The sequence below is a fragment of the Epinephelus moara genome, chromosome 10 (assembly GCF_006386435.1).
Source record: "Epinephelus moara isolate mb chromosome 10, YSFRI_EMoa_1.0, whole genome shotgun sequence".
NCBI classification, from domain to species: domain Eukaryota; kingdom Metazoa; phylum Chordata; class Actinopteri; order Perciformes; family Serranidae; genus Epinephelus; species Epinephelus moara.
The window spans coordinates 35,801,711-35,822,009 of NC_065515.1; the positions used below are offsets into that span (position 1 = coordinate 35,801,711).

At 41.9% G+C, this 20,299-nt stretch overlaps 1 protein-coding gene across 5 annotated transcripts; it reads left to right on the forward strand.

Annotated features, from left to right (window-relative positions):
* Positions 1 to 224: 224 nt before the first annotated feature.
* Positions 225 to 14,016, forward strand: b3galt2 (UDP-Gal:betaGlcNAc beta 1,3-galactosyltransferase, polypeptide 2). Of its 5 annotated transcripts, none has more exons than XM_050055898.1 (2): positions 225 to 1,473; positions 11,633 to 14,016. In XM_050055898.1, the coding sequence occupies exon 2, from the start codon at positions 11,985 to 11,987 to the stop codon at positions 13,302 to 13,304; it is 1,320 nt and encodes a 439-aa protein (XP_049911855.1). In that variant the 5' UTR covers positions 225 to 1,473; positions 11,633 to 11,984; the 3' UTR covers positions 13,305 to 14,016. The 5 variants fall into 5 exon arrangements, with proteins under 5 accessions (XP_049911855.1, XP_049911856.1, XP_049911854.1 ...); XM_050055899.1 differs by having other exon boundaries at positions 225 to 1,448; XM_050055897.1 differs by having other exon boundaries at positions 225 to 1,055.
* Positions 14,017 to 20,299: the final 6,283 nt, after the last annotated feature.

The following is a 20,299-nucleotide window of genomic DNA, read 5'->3' on the forward strand; positions in this document are numbered from 1 at the left end:
AACAAGAATACAATAACAGTAATCACACAGGTCGCACCTTTAGCAACTTTTAATTATAACAGTGTGTGTTGGAACACATTTGAGCTGGTGTGTGTGTGTGTGTGTGTGTGTGTGTGTGCGCTGATGAAGGGGGGGGGGTTCACCCACACCCCTTGAACGCAGCATGAGCGTCTAACAGGGTCACGTGAGATGCTCCGCTAATAATGCAGTGACGTGGTAGAGTTCCGTCAGTAGAGCGGTGTCTGACAGCCTGCTTGCCCGGGCCAGCAGCTCCCTTGCCCGGCTGGGGAATCCGACAGGGCTCGGTCCAAGACAGAGCGAGGGAAAGACCCGGGGAGAAGAAAAACAATAAGGAGCGGGCTGACAAACGGAAGCGGGGGAAGTGAAAGTAGACGACTAGTTGTTTTTGTTTTTCCTTCAGGACTCGGGGAGCATGTTTTGGCAGTGACAGGACTCAGAGGTGGGAGAGGATATAATTTTTTATTGTGTTTTTGTCCATTGCTTTCACTGCGCTCATACTGTACATCAGCCCACCGAGCCTCGTGAAGGACCAGCCGCACTCCTGCTGCTCTGCCGCCGCTGCTGTCCCCTCCTCATAGCGGATCGGGCTCCGGATAAACGTGTGTGGATGCTGTGATGATTTCTCTTACATGTTTACATTAAATAACACCTCTGGGGAGAGAGATAAACTAGGATAAGATCAGGAAACAACAGTGAAACAGCGAGGGGAGGCAAAAATATTTATCAAGTAGTGAGGTAGAGGGAGGCTGTGGTGTATAACGGACACAAGGAGCAGGAGAGAGGAGGAGTCGCAGCAGGAGGAGAACCAAAAACCTGCAGGTTTGTTGAGCCTGTGGGAATGAGGACGAGGGACGTAACACATCCAAGGTGTCAGTGTGATTAGAGAAGAGGGAGCTGGAGGAGGAGAAGGCGTTAAAGCGCAGGTTGTTCCCAGTCCAAGGAGGCGGTGATGGCGGGTAAAGGCACCGGGGTTCACACACTCCGTCAGCCGACCGCAGCCCTGTCAGCAGCCGCAGCAGCATGAGGAGGAGGAGGTACGCAGCACTGCACGTCTCATCAGTCCTCCACATCCTCATTATTCATTTAGCCTTCCCCGCCCTCCTCTCCCCTCCATTACATCCAGCCAGTCACCCTTCCCAGCCGCCTTGACTAGTATCCATCCGTCCATCAATACATTCATCCATCCATGCCCTTCCTCTGTGTCCCAGCACCCTGCATGTCCTCTCCATCAGGCACTTTTTTGGACCTCAAGTTGCTTTCTAAAATGTTGCAATGACAGTCAGGAGCCCCTCAGCCAGGTGTTGGAGGCAGGTGTACCACTGGAACATTAAGAAAGCTTTGATTTGTGTAATTACTTCCCCCCCAAAAGGTGGATTGTGAAGATTTCATTCATCCTTGCGCCCAGAGCAGATCAGAGATTCTGGAAGGTACAATCCCTCACATCAAACAGGGGTCAGTAATTCGTACTGTATTCCTTTACATAGATTCAAGTTTAGGAAACTCCTCCTTGGACCTGCCAAGAGGCGAGGCCAGGGAGTTCCCATTGATCCAGTTCAATTAACAGGGCTTTTTATCCACTTCATCACGTCCAGCTGCCTGAGCTATTTGGCACTGAAAGCCTGTGCATGCTAACTGCTGAGATGGACATTAAAAAAAACAAAAAAAACACACAGCAGCTAAGCTCACCATCTGGGTATTCACTCTGCCCACTAGACTATGAAACTTTAATAGGGTCTAATTTTCAAACCACCTCATAATTTATTGCTGTGGTGTCTGAACCGACATCTCCGAAAAGAGTCGAAGCGAGGAGAATACGGTGGGGCTTTATTAACAAAGTAAAGCAGAAATACTGTTAGAATTAAATCCAGTGGTAAAAGTTGGCAGCAGCACAATGACAAAGGTTGGATATCGCTCTCACTGAGTGGAAGAAAATCACTGTCATATAATATTTACTACAGCTACAATAGCTCGGAGCTGCCAAAGCTTTATTTCCCAGAAGGCTCTTTTATTTTTGAGTCCACCTTTAAGAGGCGGCTCGATCCTTTGTTACAGCCTTTTTTAAAGGACAAATTAATCCAAATGTTGCACTATAATTCAACATTATATGGCTTTGACTTGGACGTTAAAGGATCAGTTCAGTACAGAAGATTTTCTCACTAGTTTTTTATCCTATTTAGGAAAGTCTTGAGATGTCAGTCTCTGCCCCGGTGAATGGGATTATGTTTGTTGGGGCTCGCAACATGGAGAAGATACTTGTAACACTCCATTAAGGGGTTAAATAATGTTTATATTCATTGTAGATTATTCTGCCTTATGTTTTATTATCAGTTTATCGTTTGGTCAAACAGAAATGTGAGAAAACAATTAAAAAAATGGAAATTACAGTTTCCTAAAACCCAAGATGACATCTAAAATTGTTTTTTTTTTTTTTGTTTTTTTTGTCAAAGCAACAGCCAAAAACCAAAACATTCCGTTTACTGTCACATTACGCAAGGAATACCATAAAATCCTCTTAATATAGAAGCTGAAATTGGGGAGTGTTTGGCATCTGTGCTTAGAAAATGACCGAAACACATCAAAATAGTTGCGGAATATATATCTGTCGATCAGCTAATTGATTAATGGACCTATAGTTCTCCTCATATTCTTGATTTATATGCCGAGGTCACAGAGATCTAGTTTCAATCAAAACAAAATACCTCCCTCTATTGAGGCAGAGGCAGAGATGGTCAGAATGGGGGCAAATAAAAGCGTTAGATACCACCAGAAATGGAGCGATAGATGCAAGACAGGAGAAATGGGGGTTTGGTCATTTGGATGAACTGACCCTTTAAGGATTAGATATGGTCATGTTTTGTGATCGGGGACTCAAGTGGCCTGGCCCAGATCTGACCAGTCTCTAGTGATGAAGGTTAAAAAAAAAAACCCACAGCTGGCCATCCAGTGTCACTCATCTGCTCTGCAACACTTAGCGAGAAGGCAACCCTCCCCCTCCCAGCGGTCCTATCCTAGTTGAGTCAGATATACACCAAACATTTTCAAAGGGTCAGTTCACTCAAATACCCCCCAAAAAACGTTTTATCTATCTCTCGCAGTTTTTTTATGGAAACTATTTCTTGGATAGGGTTTTGTTCTCATGAAAACTTTACACAGGAAAGTCTGTGGATTATCCAGGGGCGCTGATTTTTTTTTGTCTTGTTCTTTTTGTAAAGAGATGTTGCTTTTATATTTCTAAAATGTAATTTTAATGCTTTGAGCACCACAACTTCAATTCCATTGTGTTTTGGCTGTGGCCCAAATCTCAGAGTACAATCTTTCGTAACCTCAGCAGACAAAAGTGAAACTGTTTGCATGAGTTAACATACCACTAGGATCGAGTCACTGATGGAATTCTAGCAGGTATGTAGACACAAGGAAACACAAAAAAAAGGAAAAATAAAGTGTCAAAGACCAGCGTCACCTGTTGCCTGGTTGCTTAATTCAAAAACTGGACAAATACAATAAAAACATTATTGTTCATAAATAAAATAATAAATAATTTGGCAAATTTTAGTATTTGAATATAGCCATTATTTGCATTTGTATCCAACTAATATCTCTCTTACCAGTATTTTCTAAACAGGGCTCCTTGTAGGCTACTTCTGAAGTTGCCAAGGGCTACGAGTTAGACTGTAGAGTAGCTCCGCTATTTTTTTTTTCTTTTTCTAAATTTAAGTAAGTAAGTTAGGCAAGCTGTTGCAGCTGAACACTGATGGAGACCAACTGAGAGTGATTTTAGTTGGCAGGCAAGCAGAGAAGTTAGCAGTTAGCCTAAAGTGATAGATAGCTCACATAGATGCTGTAAGAAATCAAGAGTCGCAGCCTGTTCTCATTCCGAAGTATTCAAATACTACCGCTTGGTCAGGGATTTCGCAGTGGTCTGAAACAAGGCCAAGTGGCATCAGTATAACGCTGCTGGACATAACCTTTCACGTTGTCATGATAGGCTGCCATTGGCCCGAAGCACCTTGTATGATCAGCCGCCGGATGGCGTCAAGTTGAAAAGCTGCCGGTAACTTCTTCATATAAGGAGCTGGAAAGTCCCTATAGGGCGGGTGGGAGGGATGGTGCATGGATCCAACAAACCCCGGCCTTTCAACTAGGAGCCTGGTATTGGCTTTCCGAATTTCTAAACCTAACCATGTACTTTTGTTACCTAAACCCAAGCATGTGCTTCTGTTGAGGTCCCGGCGTTGGTAGACAGTAAATGACAGTAGGGCTGCGACTAAAGATTTTTTTTTCATTGCCGATTAATCTGTCAGTTATTTTCTTGATTTAATTGATTAATTGTTTGATCAATAAAATGTCAGAAAATGGTGAAAAATGTCAACCAGTGTTGTCCAGAGCTCGAGACGATGTCTTGAAATGTCTTGTTTTTTCTTCAACCCAAAGATATTCAGTTTACTGTCATAGAGGAGTAAAGATACCAGAAAGTATTCACATTTAAGAGACTGAAATCAGAGAGGTGTGACTCAAACAGATGAATCGATCATCAAATTAATTTGCTGCTAATTTAAAAGTTGACTATTAATTGATTAATTGTTGCAGCTCTGATAAACAGTTGAAATAGTTAGCTAAAAGTAATGGATAAATGATTGGAGCGTCTAACTTCTGCCACTTAGCACAACTGTAACCTTGACAAAACCAACCTAAAAATTGACAGTTCAACTTTACAAAACACAATGTAATGATACCCACGTCTGTATAGATAATAGTGTTAACATCCAGTTTAAAATCAATTCTCAATGAACACATCTGGAGCATGTCAGGTTGTGCTGGATGAAGGGGTACTTGACTCCATCTGATAGGGCTGTCGGGGTATGTGGGCCAAAAAACAAAAAAGTTGGGAGCCAATTTTTCATCATTTGCTCAATATTATGAAAACCCCATACCTCACTTTGGTAAAAGAGAATTGGGATGACCAGTTTGTCAAATAACTCTCACAGAAAGTTAGGAAAAGGAAGAGCAACAACAACAACAACCCTCACCTCTATTTCACTTGTTTTCTTGGCCGTGAACTCTTCTCTGCAATCAGATAGTAAACAACAGTCAGAAAATGACAGATTGTTGAGGAAGAGGGCAGTTGAATAAGGGAGGAAAGTGACCAGGACAAGGAGGGTTTAAGATGAAACCACAGCAGCACTGAGGGGAGAGGTGTGGACTTGATAGCAGTCTGTACTTTTAAGTGACTGCTCTGGATGAAGCCTGGGAGTGAATTCCCTGGAACATCATTTTTAAGGTGTTCCCAGCAGCACCTTGTGAGAACAAAACAACTATGAAATTCCTGAAACTCATTGCTGTGCGTGCCAAGCAACAGTTGCAGAACAAGTAGCTCAGTTGTTTCTCGCTAACGTAAGCACTAAGAAAGCAACAGTAAGAGAGTTGTGAGCGATTGAAGGTAAGGTTGTTCCATAGATAAAAATATTTTTTTAGACTCAGGTTTAGGTTTGGATATTGTTTCAGTTTTAAAAATTCGGATTCTGCATATTGAATCCGGTTCTTATCAAATCTTGGTTCTGTTGACAATATTTTTAGAGATGAAAACAGAACAGACATTTCAAGAACAAAAATTAACCAACCTTTGTTCCTGGCACATTTCGACTATCATCAGTAAATTGTCAGCTGTGATGGGAAGGTTTCTTTTTCCTTTCAATTAGGCTGTACAAATTAAAAAAAAATTACAAACCAAAACTACTTGAATCAAAAAATGGAAAAGTATAACCAAAAAATTCGGGAATAGGAAAAAATATTTAAAAGACAGTTTCTATGAATGTTAGAGAAAGTGTATATCTGCAACACAAAGTCAGCAATTGACCAATCCCAAGGCCTGCTCCCTGTAGTTACTGTTGTGAATCAGACAAGCTTGACAAAAAGAGACATGGTGACACCAGTTCTGTTTACTTGGGTGCCACAGTGGGCATAAGCCGACGCTAAGGGCTGCAGTATGTAATAGAATATATTCACTGACGTCATTTTCATCCAAATAAATGTAGTTACTTTAGAGAGGCAAGTAACATACAGAGATAATATAATAAAGAAATGTTAGCCTTGATCTTCCCTGGCTAATTCGTGTCATCTTGAAAATATATCTGCAATCAACTTATCTCTGCTTTTCCAAATCTCTAACGTTACCTTAGGAATAAGGAGGAAGTGAACATGGCTGACACTGGTGATCTAACATTAGACTGCCTTCTCCTGATGTAGCTCTTGCCTAGCTAGTTAGCTAACATTTTGCTAACAACAGGTGTCTTAAAAAGTGATCCAACCAACTTCGAACCAAACCCAATCAAGTTTTGATGCCCAACCCTAGGATCTGTTTTTCTTGTTCCCAATTGCAATGCTAATAATAGAGACTGAGAGTCATGGCAGCATCTTAAATTAAACAGAAACAAAACAGGATGTCCTCCTTGCTCACTGCTGGCCAGATTTATTGAACATGACAATTGTATTCTTACCAGACTAAGATAAAGAATCAAATGAAAAACATTATCACTAATGTTAGGTCAGTAAGTGCAACACTCAAGGGTTCTTTATAGAATTAAGGCTAAATTTAACAGGAATAGCTTAGTTTTTATTTCCTAGCAAACACTGTCGGATGTCGAATTAACATTGAGATTACAACTCTCGTGCATCAAAACTGAAAACCTTGCTGAACAGAGTGAGAGAATTTAAATAGGGAATTTATGGCTGCTGGCTGATATGATTTCAAATTTGGTACTGAATCTAACAGTCCAGCCACTGCTTTGAAAGTCAGCTTATTGTTTGGGTTATAAAGAAAAAAACAAAAAAACAGAGATGAAAGAAGTATTCAGATCCTTAATTCAAGTAAAAATATTATAAAAAATAATATTACAAATTAAAAATAATCCAGTATGATTAAACATCTTAAAAGTAATAAAATGGACAGAGGGACTATCAGCAAAGTGCACTGTGCTGTACTGGCAGAAATGGAATACAGTATAATAAGTGTGTTTTCTTTAGTGTATAATCACCTGAAAATAATAATCATCGTGTTTTCATTCCCCACATAGGGAACTGGTCCTTGTCTACTGAGTCCCCAATGTTCCACTGCCTTATTTCTACAGTAGCCCAGAATGGACAAACCAAAGGCTGGCTCTAGATAGGGCAATTCACATTTTCGCGTCAGCCATTGTGTTAGCAGACCCTCCCTGATGAGCTGTGTTGGAGAAACACTGATTTTCTTTTTAACGTGAAACTGCTTTATTTAGTGTTTTTACTGGTTTAATTCACCAGGTTTGTTTTTTGGAGAGGAAGAGACCCCTGCAGAGTATTTGACTCCCAGTAAAACATCTAACATCTGAACATCTGGATCTTAAGTTATCAGGGGTAAAAAAATGAGCACACATTAGCAGGTGCTGCATTAGCGGCCCGTTTTCGACATGCTAAACAGCGTTGGAGAAACCCTGGTTTGTAATGTGAAACTGCTTTATTCAGTGTTTTCACAGGTTTTAATCACCTGGTGTAATTATTACTGATGTTGTGGCCAGTGTTGAGAAGTAACTAGTTAGATGAAATTAAATTACAAAATGAACAAGCGTGCACCGATTTTCGTGCATTTTGGTGAAACTGCAGGGGCTGCTCTTTAAAGGGTGTGGCCCTCGCACTGAGGTCGGTGCTTGGGCCCTAATGAAATTTTAATCAGTTACAGTTACTAAGAAAAAATGTAATTAAATCACAGTCACTAATCAAAATGGTGGGGATCACAAAGGAGTCACATCTGAATGTACTATTTAAAAAAAAGCTTATATAATATTATGTCGCTTTGCATCTTTTCTCCATGCAGGAATGCCAGTTGTAACACCAAATTCTGTGACCCAGTACCAGACAACAGTAAAAAATTGTTGAGTTTTGTGAGTTGTTGAGTGGTCAGGGTTAGGGTTTAGGGGCTGGGTCATGGATTCTGACAGGGTAGGGTTAGGGTGATTGTATCTATCCTATTTCCAGATGTTTTTCAGCTTTATTGCCCAGTACTAAATATTTGTTTGAAAAGTAATGAAAAAGTAATCAAATGCAATAACTCACATTCCTTTGATGAAGTCATTACAATAGTTACATTACTTATTACATTTTTAACAGGGTAGCTGTTACATTTCAAAAGGAACCTTCCCAACACTGGTTGTAGTTAGCCAAGGTTGAGCTACTTTAACTACTTTATATACTTCTGGGTAGTGTTCTGTAGCAATTCATTAGACTTTATGATGATATTAAATTGATCTTTGACATTGAAAACAGCAGTGTAACTAAACAGTGAAATAAATGGAATAGAGTAATACTCAGCCAATTCAGTTTAGTTGAATAGTGCTGCCTTGAAGCAACGAGAGCTGAAAGGATTATCTGTCAATTGACAGAAAATTATTCAGTAGCTGTTTTGATGATCTGTAATTGAAAGTCATTTGCTGCTTCCCCTCTCTAAAATATGATTATTTGTTGTCTTTCTAAGTCATATATGATAGTAATTGAAATTTCTCAAGGTTTTAGACTGTTGGTTGGACAAAACAAGCGATTTCAATAAGTTATTTTGGGCTCTGGGAAATTATATTGGCTTTTTTTTTTTACAGATTTTTAACTACTTACAGACAAAACAATATATGAATCGAGAAAATAATACTAATCATTGGTGGCAACACTAGGAGCGATGGTCCTTATTCAGCCACAACAAACATGATCTCTTTGTTCAAGTTGTCATATGACCTTCGTCAGGGAATTTTTTTAATAACTCAGACTTTCCTTACCCTGACGAAGGCCATGCACCCCACTCTAATATTAAAATTCATCATAAATGCAGTGGTTGAATGAGGATTGTTGCTCCAAGGCAGTGAACCTCAGTCAGCCACATAATCAGTCAGGCCTGTTTCAATAAAGCAGAATTTAACCTCTAACATCAGTGAACAGCCACTCTAAACGCCTCACAAGCGGAGGCTGTATTTGTCTTGGGGAAAATGTGTCACTATTACAACGAAGTGCACTGCTTTACTGAATGAAGGTCGTATCCTCATCGGCATCAGGGAGGCTTGTTTTGCATGCATTACACACAATGTGGAGGCAAAAACAGGCTAGGCTGTTAAGACAGGCGTGGAAACAAAGAAAGCAAACTGCGGAGGATGGCCTTCACACCTCGCTGTGGAAGGTTTCTCCTCCTTTTGCTCTATTTTTCATCTCTAGGTTTGAAGATGATGTGGTGACAGAGACAACACTATAATGCATGCCTAGTATGTCACCAGTGTGTCACTCCCCCAGCCTTCGTTCTGATTATTGACCGCTGCAGAATCGCTGGGGCTTTAATTAGTGCTAGTGTAACTAATTGGCTTGCATAAAAGTGACATTGATGGGAGGCAAGAAAATGAATTAATGAGAGGCATTGGCAGATTAAATGGAACCGCTAAAAAGTAAAAATGGCCTCCCAGTGAAATTGGCATTTACGTTGAAAACAAAAAAAACAAATTCACACACTCGACCGGTCATGGTCGTCTGCATGTGGGTGGGTGTAGGCATCTATTACGTGTGTGTTTACCTCTGTGTACATGTGTATTTAAATATGCGGATGCCACTCTGTGTGCGCACACTTCATCAGAGCTCACGTAACTAGATGTTCATTTAGTTGACAGGAGAAATCTCTCAAGCGTTGGATATGCCTTGATGTAAAGTATGTTAACCTTTAAAACAAAGCCGGCCCTGGCCCCTCTCATTCTCCTGTAATTGCTTGCGCTGGGTAAGCACACTCGCCTGAAAAGGTTATCGTGTTCCTTGCCAGTTGTCATGATGAATGAGCAAACATAGCAGGAAATGAAAATTGGAAGTTTAGAAAATCTGCCTCACACTGAGCCGGCATGTAGCATTGGCACAAAATAATGCTCTGTTGTTTGGTAGCCGCAAATTATTAAAAAAAGCAAGCAAACAAATAAACAAAAAGGCAACGCAGGCAGTCAGTAAATTAACACTCAGGGAGGAAGGATGGATTCAAGACTTGCACTGTTGCTACATTAATATTCACTAGAGTCTAGTACACCCTGCAAGTTTCTGCTGGCATATTCTCTTTTCCCTGGTGATGCGTGTGTGATTTCACATGCACAACAATGATGATGCATGTGTCTATTGTGGGTATAATTATGTGTGATGTGCATGTGCATCTTCAGTGCGGGACTGTACTCACAAGATGTGTTTGTTGTGCATGTCGTTAAGTCTGCTCCACATTAGATTTTGTGTTAGGGGGTCTGTGAACACACAAAAAAACACGATTATGTGTGCAGTATTTGATGTGCATATGATTATATGCGATGCACGGTAAATTTTGTGCTTGTGCAAACTGATTGTTTGCTTTGGTGAGTGAGAGAATCAGTGTGTGCATACGTGATAGCCTTCCCTTGGTGCACAACTCCCTGTGGGCAGATGCAATCATTCACGTCACATTGTGCCTGCCTTGTTGCATGTCTGTGTGACTGCATGTGTATGTTTACATTGCCTTTTATGTCCTGCAATAATGGCTGTTTGTGGTGGTAGATCGAGCAGCCTGGGTGGTCTCAGCTAGACAGTAGGCAGCGTTGATAAGCTGAAGGTGGAAGGTGAATGGCGGGTGAAGGCTGTTATCGCCAGGGGCTGGCTTAGGCTTCGGCACCACTGCCTGCTGGACCCTGAAAACTCATTTTGACAGATGCATCTCCTAGCTGTCGACGCGCGGTGGGGGGCTGATGACACTCGCTCGCCCAAGCGGCTCAGTGTAACGTTCGCCGGCATCACGTTGAGCAAACCTGCAATTTATACTTCTGCCCCAGGCATTAAGCTGAATAATGACATGCAAGAGGCAACCACCACCTCACCATGCCCGACACCAGACAGCCAGCTCATAGATTCCATAAAGAATGTGATAGAGTATTTTCTATTCCTCACTATTTTAGAGTCTTACCTGTGAGACGAGTTTGTGATGATCTAGGGAAAGTTCTTATTTTCTGTCACTGTGTGAAGTAAAAGGACTTGTTTAGTCAGTTGTGTTTATTCTGAGATTGATTTACTCTGAAAATGTATGCTGTATTTCAGCGACGAGCCACACATCTGGATGCGCCTTTTTTTCAAACACACAGATGCACTGTCATTTTTACAGCTGCAGTCTTCCCTCCTGTCACTGACCTGCTCGCAACAGTATGCTCTAAATCTCCCAATTTCTCTCCACAGAAAGCCACATCCCCAGAGCCTACTGTGGTCTACGTCCCTGCCCAATCAAAGATGCTACAACGCTGTCATATTGATTCAGCTTCTCCCTTTCAAAATGTTAAGTCAGCTTACCAAAAGTGCCATTTACCATAGTGGCCACTGCATCCGCAGAAAGCTCTAATTGGGGCTTTTGCATCTGGAAGAAATTAATTCAGAATTACTCAGAGTGTGTCAAAACAAACCATAAATAAAATGATTAAGCAATAGGCTCGGTTCTCCCCACAAGTGGAATAAAAAACACATCTGCAACTCAGACAATTGACATGTGGCTCAGTGCCAGTGAATAGGAGGTGCTTTTTGGACCACTGCCCACACTGTTTTCTCTGTTTCTTTTTTCTCTTTTCAGATTACAGGGAGCATACACAACGGAGGTGACCCTTATCATATCCTGAAGGAGACGAGACATAGAGCATGACCTTGTGTTTGTCTACAGTGCCAAAGAAGAGCCAGGGAGAAGCCTCCATGGCCAGAGAATCATCGCCTTCCTAGCTCCATCAGGAGCCCTTTTAACCCTGCTGCAAGCTGCACTTGGGGGCTCAAACGTTCCCCTGACTCCACCAGGAGGCTCGCTCCAACCCATCTGCCAGCTCAGATAAACCTCTGACTGTTGGCAACCACATGTTTGAGGTGACTGTGTGTGACCGCCGCCGCCGCCCATTCTCGAGCAGCAGCAGCTTCCTGCGACCCCGATCTGCACCATGCAGTGGAGACGGCGGCACTGCTGTCCCATCAAGATGACCTGGACCGTCAAGCGTTCGCTCTTCCGGACCCACGTGGCCGGCCTTCTCTCGCTGGCTCTGCTCTTTACCCTCTTCTTATTTTTCAGCCACCAGGACTGGCTGCCGGGACGCAGTGGGCCCCGGGAAAACCCGCTGGCCTACACTGTCAGAGGCTTCCGCAGCCCCAAGGGAGAAACCAACCAGAGCAGCTCCCTGAGGAGCCTGTGGAGGGAGACGGGGTATACAGCGCCAAAGCCTCTGCTCAACCTTAGCTCTCAGCAGGTGGGTGGGGCAGCGGGGGAGGCAGAAGGAGGGGGAGGAGGAGCCAGGATGGGCGTAATGGGGCTTGGGGACTCCATGAGCACTAACAACAGTTTACAGAAGGAGATGGGCGTGGGAGGGAGGCTTAGTGCTCAGCCCTACCGCTACATCTTGAACGAGCCCTTCAAGTGCAGGGACAGCACGCCCTTCCTCATCCTCCTCATCGCTGCAGAACCGGGCCAGGCTGATGCTCGCAACGCCATCCGCCAGACATGGGGAAACGAGAGTGTAGCAATGGGCTTGGGGTTTGTCCGTCTTTTCCTGCTCGGCACAGGAAAAAGCTCAGACACCTACCTCCAGAGCAGCATAGAGGAAGAGAGCCGCGTTCACCACGACATCATCCAACAGGACTATCAGGACACTTACTACAACCTGACCATCAAAACCCTGATGGGCATGAACTGGGTGGCCACCTATTGCCCACACGCCTCCTATGTGATGAAGACAGACAGCGACATGTTTGTCAATACCGAGTATCTCATCCAAAAGCTGCTGAAGCCTGAGCTGCCTCCTAAACAGAGGTACTTTACCGGCTACCTGATGAGGGGCTATGCACCAAACCGAAACAAGGACAGCAAGTGGTACATGCCGCCGGAGCTGTACCCAAGCGAGCGATACCCGATATTCTGCTCAGGCACCGGGTACGTGTTCTCAGGGGACATGGCCGAGCTGATCTACCAGGCCTCTCTCAGCATACGCAGGCTGCACCTGGAGGACGTTTACGTGGGGATCTGCCTGGCAAAGCTGCGCATCGACCCGGCGCCCCCTCCCAACGAGTTCCTCTTCAATCACTGGCGGGTGTCTTACTCCAGTTGTAAGTACAGCCACCTGATCACATCCCATCAGTTCCATCCCAATGAACTCATCAAGTACTGGAACCACTTGCAGAGCAACAAGCACAACGCCTGTATCAACATGGCCAAGGAAAAGAACGGCAGGTACAGACACCGAAAGTTTCATGGAGAGAGGCCTCCATGATGCATCCTGTGAGACTACCACCCGCCTCAACAAAGGGAGATGGGCGTACTGTAACTACAGCCGGTGGAGGGCATATTGAACTCAGCACTATACACTATATGGGGAAAAGCACATTGTTTTTGGTATTGTGTACAGTCGATGATCCAAACTATTTTTTTAATTTGAGAAAAAAAATGTTAAGTATTGTAAACCTGTTGAGCTATTTCTAAAGGGAAGTGAGATGACGAGCATGCACAAAATGTGCTGCGGCTCAAGAGCGGTGTTTATGATAATTCAGGTGCCAACAGAAAGGTGGTAATTCATGCTCCAGTTAATGTGAGGGCTCTCCTCTAAAGGGTAGTACAGTATCACTCTACAAATCTCAAAAAAAAAAAAAAAAAAAAGACACAATTGTGTTTACACAGACAAAGGGAAATGCACATGTATAATGTCGAAAGTTACACTACCTAAATATGAATGAAAGTATCTTTGACGTTGACCAGTTATGCTGCCCTGTTTCTCAGTGTTTACTTTACAGATTTATTAAAGTACACGACTCTAAAGAGAAGGTTTATCCGTCATATACTGTATTTTATTTTCAAAAAATCTACATGAAAGCACTCATGTCACGTCAGAGATGACTGAGATTGTATTTTTTAAAGCTTTACATTGAGTATGACTCTGCACTTGAGCAAATGTGCAATGAATTAATTAACAATTAAATGTACTGAACTCATATTGTGTGTAGTGTGTGGTTTATCTGGGACTCTTTTATACATTCAAGTATCATTTGTAGTGTCTTTACAAGCCATGGGCAACACAAATAGGACTGGAACATAATTCAGTGTTACGGTTTATCGACTTTCATCTCATGTTATGATATACCATGACATTTCATAAAATTCTGTTGTCAAAAGTCAATGATTATATGATTATAAGCACATTTTCATCATGAGCTGAGAAAGGAAGGCCTCGTGTCCACCAAAGCATTTTTTCTCAGCTGAAAACAGCAGATCCTTCTTAGGAAACGCCCAACTGGGGAGTGCTTAAGAGCACTTTGGAGGTGCAGCCTTTTTTCAGCTGAGACACCTAGGTTGCGTCTGGTTGCTATGATACGGAATATTTGCAGAAGAAAAAATATCAGCACAAGGGAGAGTACTTGCTCTGGCCCTTGCCCTGGATGAAGGAAAGGCTGCTACACATAGGGAGAGAAAACAGACAAGCCGGTCTGTGTGGGTTTATGAGAGGAATTATATTAATAAAGTATAGTGACATGTTTCTTCTCCATTGCTTTTATTGTTCAGCGCTTGTACACATTAAGCCCTGGTCAGACCAAAGATTCATGATGAGACAAAACTGTTTCAGAACGTTGCAGAGAAAAGTTGCAGTGGTGTGAAGTGGCCAGTCTGAGCTCAAGCAGGCTGCTGGTGTCACCTGCAACTCAGCTGGTCAAAGTGCTGGTGGCTGGTTTTAGAATGTAAAGCATGTCACCTGTTTCAACAGCCAATCAGTCTGCTGGTTAAATGAACGCAGACGGCGTGTTTGCTTGCTGCAGCAAGTGCTCTGTCCCCACAGAGCTCTCTGTTTCCATCCTCATGGTGTGCCGGTGTTGAACACACATTCTCATTGATTAATTGGAGCTGGTCTTTATATTATTGTGGCGTATTTATTATGAATACAGTCCATCTGACGCTTGTTTTGTTTGTGTTTTTCCATTACTTCTAAAAATGCAACTGCAGCGAGTATCTCGCTATCACTATCCTCATAATTTCAGAAGCTACAAATTATATTCAGACACAAAATAAACCTGAAAAGCTGGAAATCATAACAGAAGTACATAAGAGTCATTGCATAGAGATGGTACACAATCTCATCTAGTTGCAATGGCAGGTTTTTAGAACGTTGCAGAATGATGCATTGCAAGTGTTTCATCTCGTCTTGTTGCAAATCTTTGGTCTGAACAGGGCAATGAAACAAAGGGGTGAAGGTTGGTCTTTGTGGTATTTGTCCCTCCTGCATTGTGATTGAACAACTGGGTAAAAAGCTACAGTGATAACCACAGCATTTCACTCAAACATTTTTCAACTCTCAGAACTCATGCCAAATGTTTGTAGCATAGTATAAATGCACAGCGCTACCACTGCAAAGAATTTAAAAAATATGCTGGACCCAGGAAAAAAATGCTTTGATGGACATGAACCCAAAGTTCTTAAAAATTTTGTTTTACAAGTGTGAAGAGGGGAAGTGGTAGCACTGGACTCCACTGGAGCACAATTTAAGTTGCACTGATGTAAATCACAAAACATCAAATACATTTGTCCATATTGTGATATTCATCTCAGTCATACCTCCCAGCCTTGCAGCAAAGACTAATTTGCAAACCAGTTGCAGCAGCTAAACTTAAAGCTTACTAGTAACCAGGGGTGAAGCCTGATTGTGAAAACATTTCAGGCTCAGCCCAAACCAGGTCTGGGGGAATGGTAAATAGACCTGCATTTGTGTAGCGCCTTTCTAGTCATCCAACCAGCACTTTTTACACACTACGAGTCACATTCACCCATTCACTCACACATTTATACACTGGTGGCTGAGGCTACCATACATGGTGCCACCTGCTACTCAGTTTTTAACACACTCACACACCGATGGAACAGCCATTGGGAGCAATTTGGGGTTCAGTATCTTGCTCAAGGATACTTTGACATGCAGACTGGAGCAGCCGGGGATCGAACCGCTGATCTTCCGATTGGTAAACAACCCAATCTACCTCTGAGCCACAGCTGCACAAAATGCTCCTTTGGGGAGATTCATTTTTTTCCCATTCACAGAAGCTGTATGCAACATTTTCCAAGTCATCCGAGATAACAGAGTGCTGTTAAGAATATGTTGTTTTGTATCTAATTGTTCTCCAACTGTCTGACACCACAACACAACAAATGAGGATGACTAATGTCCACTCCTGCCGCCTAAAAAGAGACAATATTGTATGATGCTAATATTTTTATGTTACATAAAATAGGGTAGGAATTTGGTGTAAACAACATGACTAATCTTGAAACCTATTTTTGCTGTACTATGCTGGAGTAGAGTTTGCAGAATGAATGTTTAGCTGACAAATCTGCTACATTTAAATTAATGTCTTTATAATGTCTGTTTGCAAATCAAGATTTCCCGGCAATACCAAGTAAATTTCTAATACTCTGAATTGAATATAAGTCCAAAAGAAGTTACTTAATTACATCAGATTTCTTTAGGAAATAGCATAGGTACAGGGCTGGAGCCCCAGAAGCCACCCTACCGCTCCACCCCTGCTTAATTGTTACTAAAGATTTACACCCAGTGCCTCCTGGATGTTACTGTTGTGTAGCTCACTGACCTAGCTAGCTAGCTAACTATCAAAACTATAACCTCGCTAAAATTGACTGCTTTTGATTGAAGAGAAAAAGTGAAAAATGGTTGGCATATCTGCCCTGACACTTGGTCTTGAACAACAATATAAACTGGAAAGATTTAAAATGTACATCTCACAAATATAACACAAACTACAAAACAGTATGTTAGTGTTGCAAATGTTGCAACTAATTTAACTGAACTCTGAAGTGCACATTTCTCCATGTGAGCACATAATGAAAATAAAGCACAAGTAACATTTACAAAGGATTGACAGTTACATTTAATTTACCTGCTAGGCCTCCGATTATTGTGGCAGTTATGTGACAGCTTGTTTTGCTACAGTGACTTCCTGTTTACATAGAGTATTATAATTATAGATTAAATTTCCTAGCAAACAATTTACAAATCAAGTCTCTACTAGCCAAGACATTTCCTAAGTGATTCAGGGAATCACCAGTTTGAAACTAACTTAGCAATGGATAAATGACTAGCTGGAGCAACCCAGTCCAGGATCCTTAAGATGCCTTTTGTGTGGGAAAGATGTGATTCAAAGAGTTCATCCATCACATCACTTTTTATTCGAGTGCTGAGACTTCTCCCCTCACCCCTTTATTTCATTGTTTCTCTTTTTATAACTACCGCTGGTTGCATTGTTACTGAACAATCATGCCATCTAAAAACATCATTCTGAACGAACCAGGCACATAATGTGTTTTTTCCACAAACATAACCACCGATCGTTAATAAATGGTAATATTGCATTCAGTGGACCTTGGAGAAATGCATTAACTTCCAAATAGAAAAGTAAAACGTTCTGAGAAGTTTAGGTCAGGTAGAAACAATGCGAAGACAATCAGGCTGAGTGATGAGAAATGAATTAAACATTGTCCCCGGGGAACATAAAAAATTCTGCTGCAAAACACCTAAGTTTAGATTTTAATTAAAAATGAATGCATATAATTTTGAAAGGCTGCCAGTGTTACCCCAGATGGAACTGCCTATGAAAGTGTGTGTGTGTGCATATTGGGGTAGGGAGAGGCAATAAATAAATACACACTCCAGTGCTCAGGGCCACCAACAAAAAGAGCATATAATTGGGCTACGACTTGGAAATAGCCTATATCAGATAAAGGTAATCTAAATAAACTAATGGAGAGCGGGGGCTGCTGCACTTTTTCCACTACACATCTGTCAGTCACGTTTTAATCACCTATACGTTTGAGTGATTCTGTTAAGGGAGCTGTAAAATGGGTAAAGTTCACACAATGGCATATTTTAAGAGGCTAATCACTAAGCAGAGAGGTCTTAAGGGAGGAGGAGGCTGAAAGGTAAAGACAGCGAAGGGAGAGAATATCAAGATGTTCATCTCAGATAAACTGCACAGCACAAAGAATTATTTGATGCTGGAGCCACAGGCAAAGACACAACAGCTATATTTGTTACTTTGTATGCAGTCATGTGAGTGATTATGCCGTCCTATCTACCTCAGTTATCTACAGTTTAGGCAGATTGTTAGGGAGACGTCACATCATTATCTTGAAACAGAGTTTCAAGATGCAGACTGTCAACGGTATCTGTTGTGTGTGAGGTACACAAGATATCTTTAAATCTGAGTCTTGAATACTCATCAGTGACGTGATCTTCAGCATCTCGTCTTGTGGCAAGAATCTTTTTTGAAGAGTCAGAAATGTCCTTAAAGTGATCCCTAAACCATTCTCATTCCCAGGGCATCATATATACTAAAGATTTGTCAGGCCCCTCTGTGTTTTATTGTGATGCACAGGGCACCCTTTCGTGTCTTTATGTGATGTAGCTAGCTGAAACATTGTAGCACGGTTAATTTTGAAATATGGTCTCAGTTAGGTTTAGGCAACAAAACTGTTGGATTAGGGTTAGGGTTCGAAAAAAGCATGTTTTGGTTTACAATAAGTTTGTTTGTTATGTAATGTAACTTGATGCAAATACGTCCCGTGAGAGCCCGGTCTCACTACGAAATTGTAGAAATCCGGCACTTGGGCAGTCAAAATTGTGCATGTATGTAAGTGACGTAACGTTATGTTACAACAACACTGACTTTTGGTTTTACACAGGACACAGACTTCAGTCCTCTGAATCAAAGTCTGGTTTTCCCTACATGGACTTTCTCACTCTCTATTCCACATCAGTTTCTCTCAGCATCAAGTATTGCCACAGATGGTTTTACATTGGAGTTAGTTGAAAGCCCAGTGCATCTCAGAAAGACACTAAAGGGTGCCTCTGCCATTGATATCACACTTTGAAGGGTGTGACAAAGCTTCAGTATTTAACGCCCTGGAATTCAGAATGGGCTGTGATATCCGTAGTACTCTGTATAGTTTTTCCTGTTGTGAGATTCCAAAACTACTGCAGTAAACCTCCAAAGACAAAAAGAGCACAGAGGAAGCACACCGTCATACTGTTTCAGAATTCAATGAGCTGGCGGCTGTTGACTTGGCAGTGTTCATCTATGGCAGTGTTTGTTTAGACTTTAAGTAAAAAAGCCACATCATGTGGAACAGATAGCAGAGGAAACTCCAATCCTTCATTCAGGAAATGTTTATGCCACACCACCTGTTTCAGGGCACAGAGCATCGTTCAACAACATGAACATGTTGCCCTACCAACGACAGACCTAATCTCTCAGTGGGACACTCACATTATGAGCACACTCTGGTGCCGGTAAGTAAACCACTAAACTCTAATAAAGCTTTATGGCTAAACTTGCGATGTCTGTCAGTAAAGTCAGTACAGATATGAATCCAAGATGTTTTTGTGGTTTTGGAATATCAGAATACAGTGGTTTGCCAGCTTGTTCTCATTCACAGGTCATCATGTACGCTACTGACGCTTTGTCATGCCCCCTCAGTGTATGATACTGATGCCAAAGGCACTGTTTAGCATCCCTATGACATGCACTGGGCTTTCCACTGGGCTTTTCACCCTGGAGACAACTGTGTATCATACACAGCGGATTCCTTGTGGGTTGGTATGACACGCTGAGGGGAGGTGACAAAGCATTTGAAGTATCTTGTCCTCACCTGTCTTGTGGATTGCGATGTTCTGATGTTCTGTGGAATGTGAACCTATGTTTTTTCTTAGGTCAAAGGTTAAATGCCAGGTCAGAGGTTAAAAGCTAGGTTAAGCTTTATAGGCTAGATGTTGTTTTAATTTATGTAGCCTTAGGTGATGTCTGACTGACCACCTGGACAGGGATGCCTCTCTGTCTAGGAGTAGGTTGGGTTTTGGAGATAAGAAATCATATATAAGAAGAGTAATTTGGGCCGAAGAGAGGGAGACCTCACATTCAAAGTAGAACATGCACAGGACAATCTACGCAACGACAAGTCACACTTTAACTCAAACAATATTCTCTCTCTCATTAAAATACAACATATACATCACAGTCAGTGTTGGGTAAGGTTTACTTTAAAAGTAATCAAAGTACGTTACTGTGTTACTTTTTAAAAAAGTAACCAGTTACTTTACTGCGTTATTCCCTGAGTAAAGTAACTCAATTACTTTAAAAGTACTTCCAACGTTACTCCCTGAGAAAAGTAACTCAAGCACTTTTAAAGTACTTTTGAGTATTCTACATTTCCTATTGG

Bases quoted from the DNA above. Each gene is read 5' to 3' on its own strand.
- b3galt2 (XM_050055898.1), top strand. From the start codon at position 11,985: ATGCAGTGGAGACGGCGGCACTGCTGTCCCATCAAGATGACCTGGACC.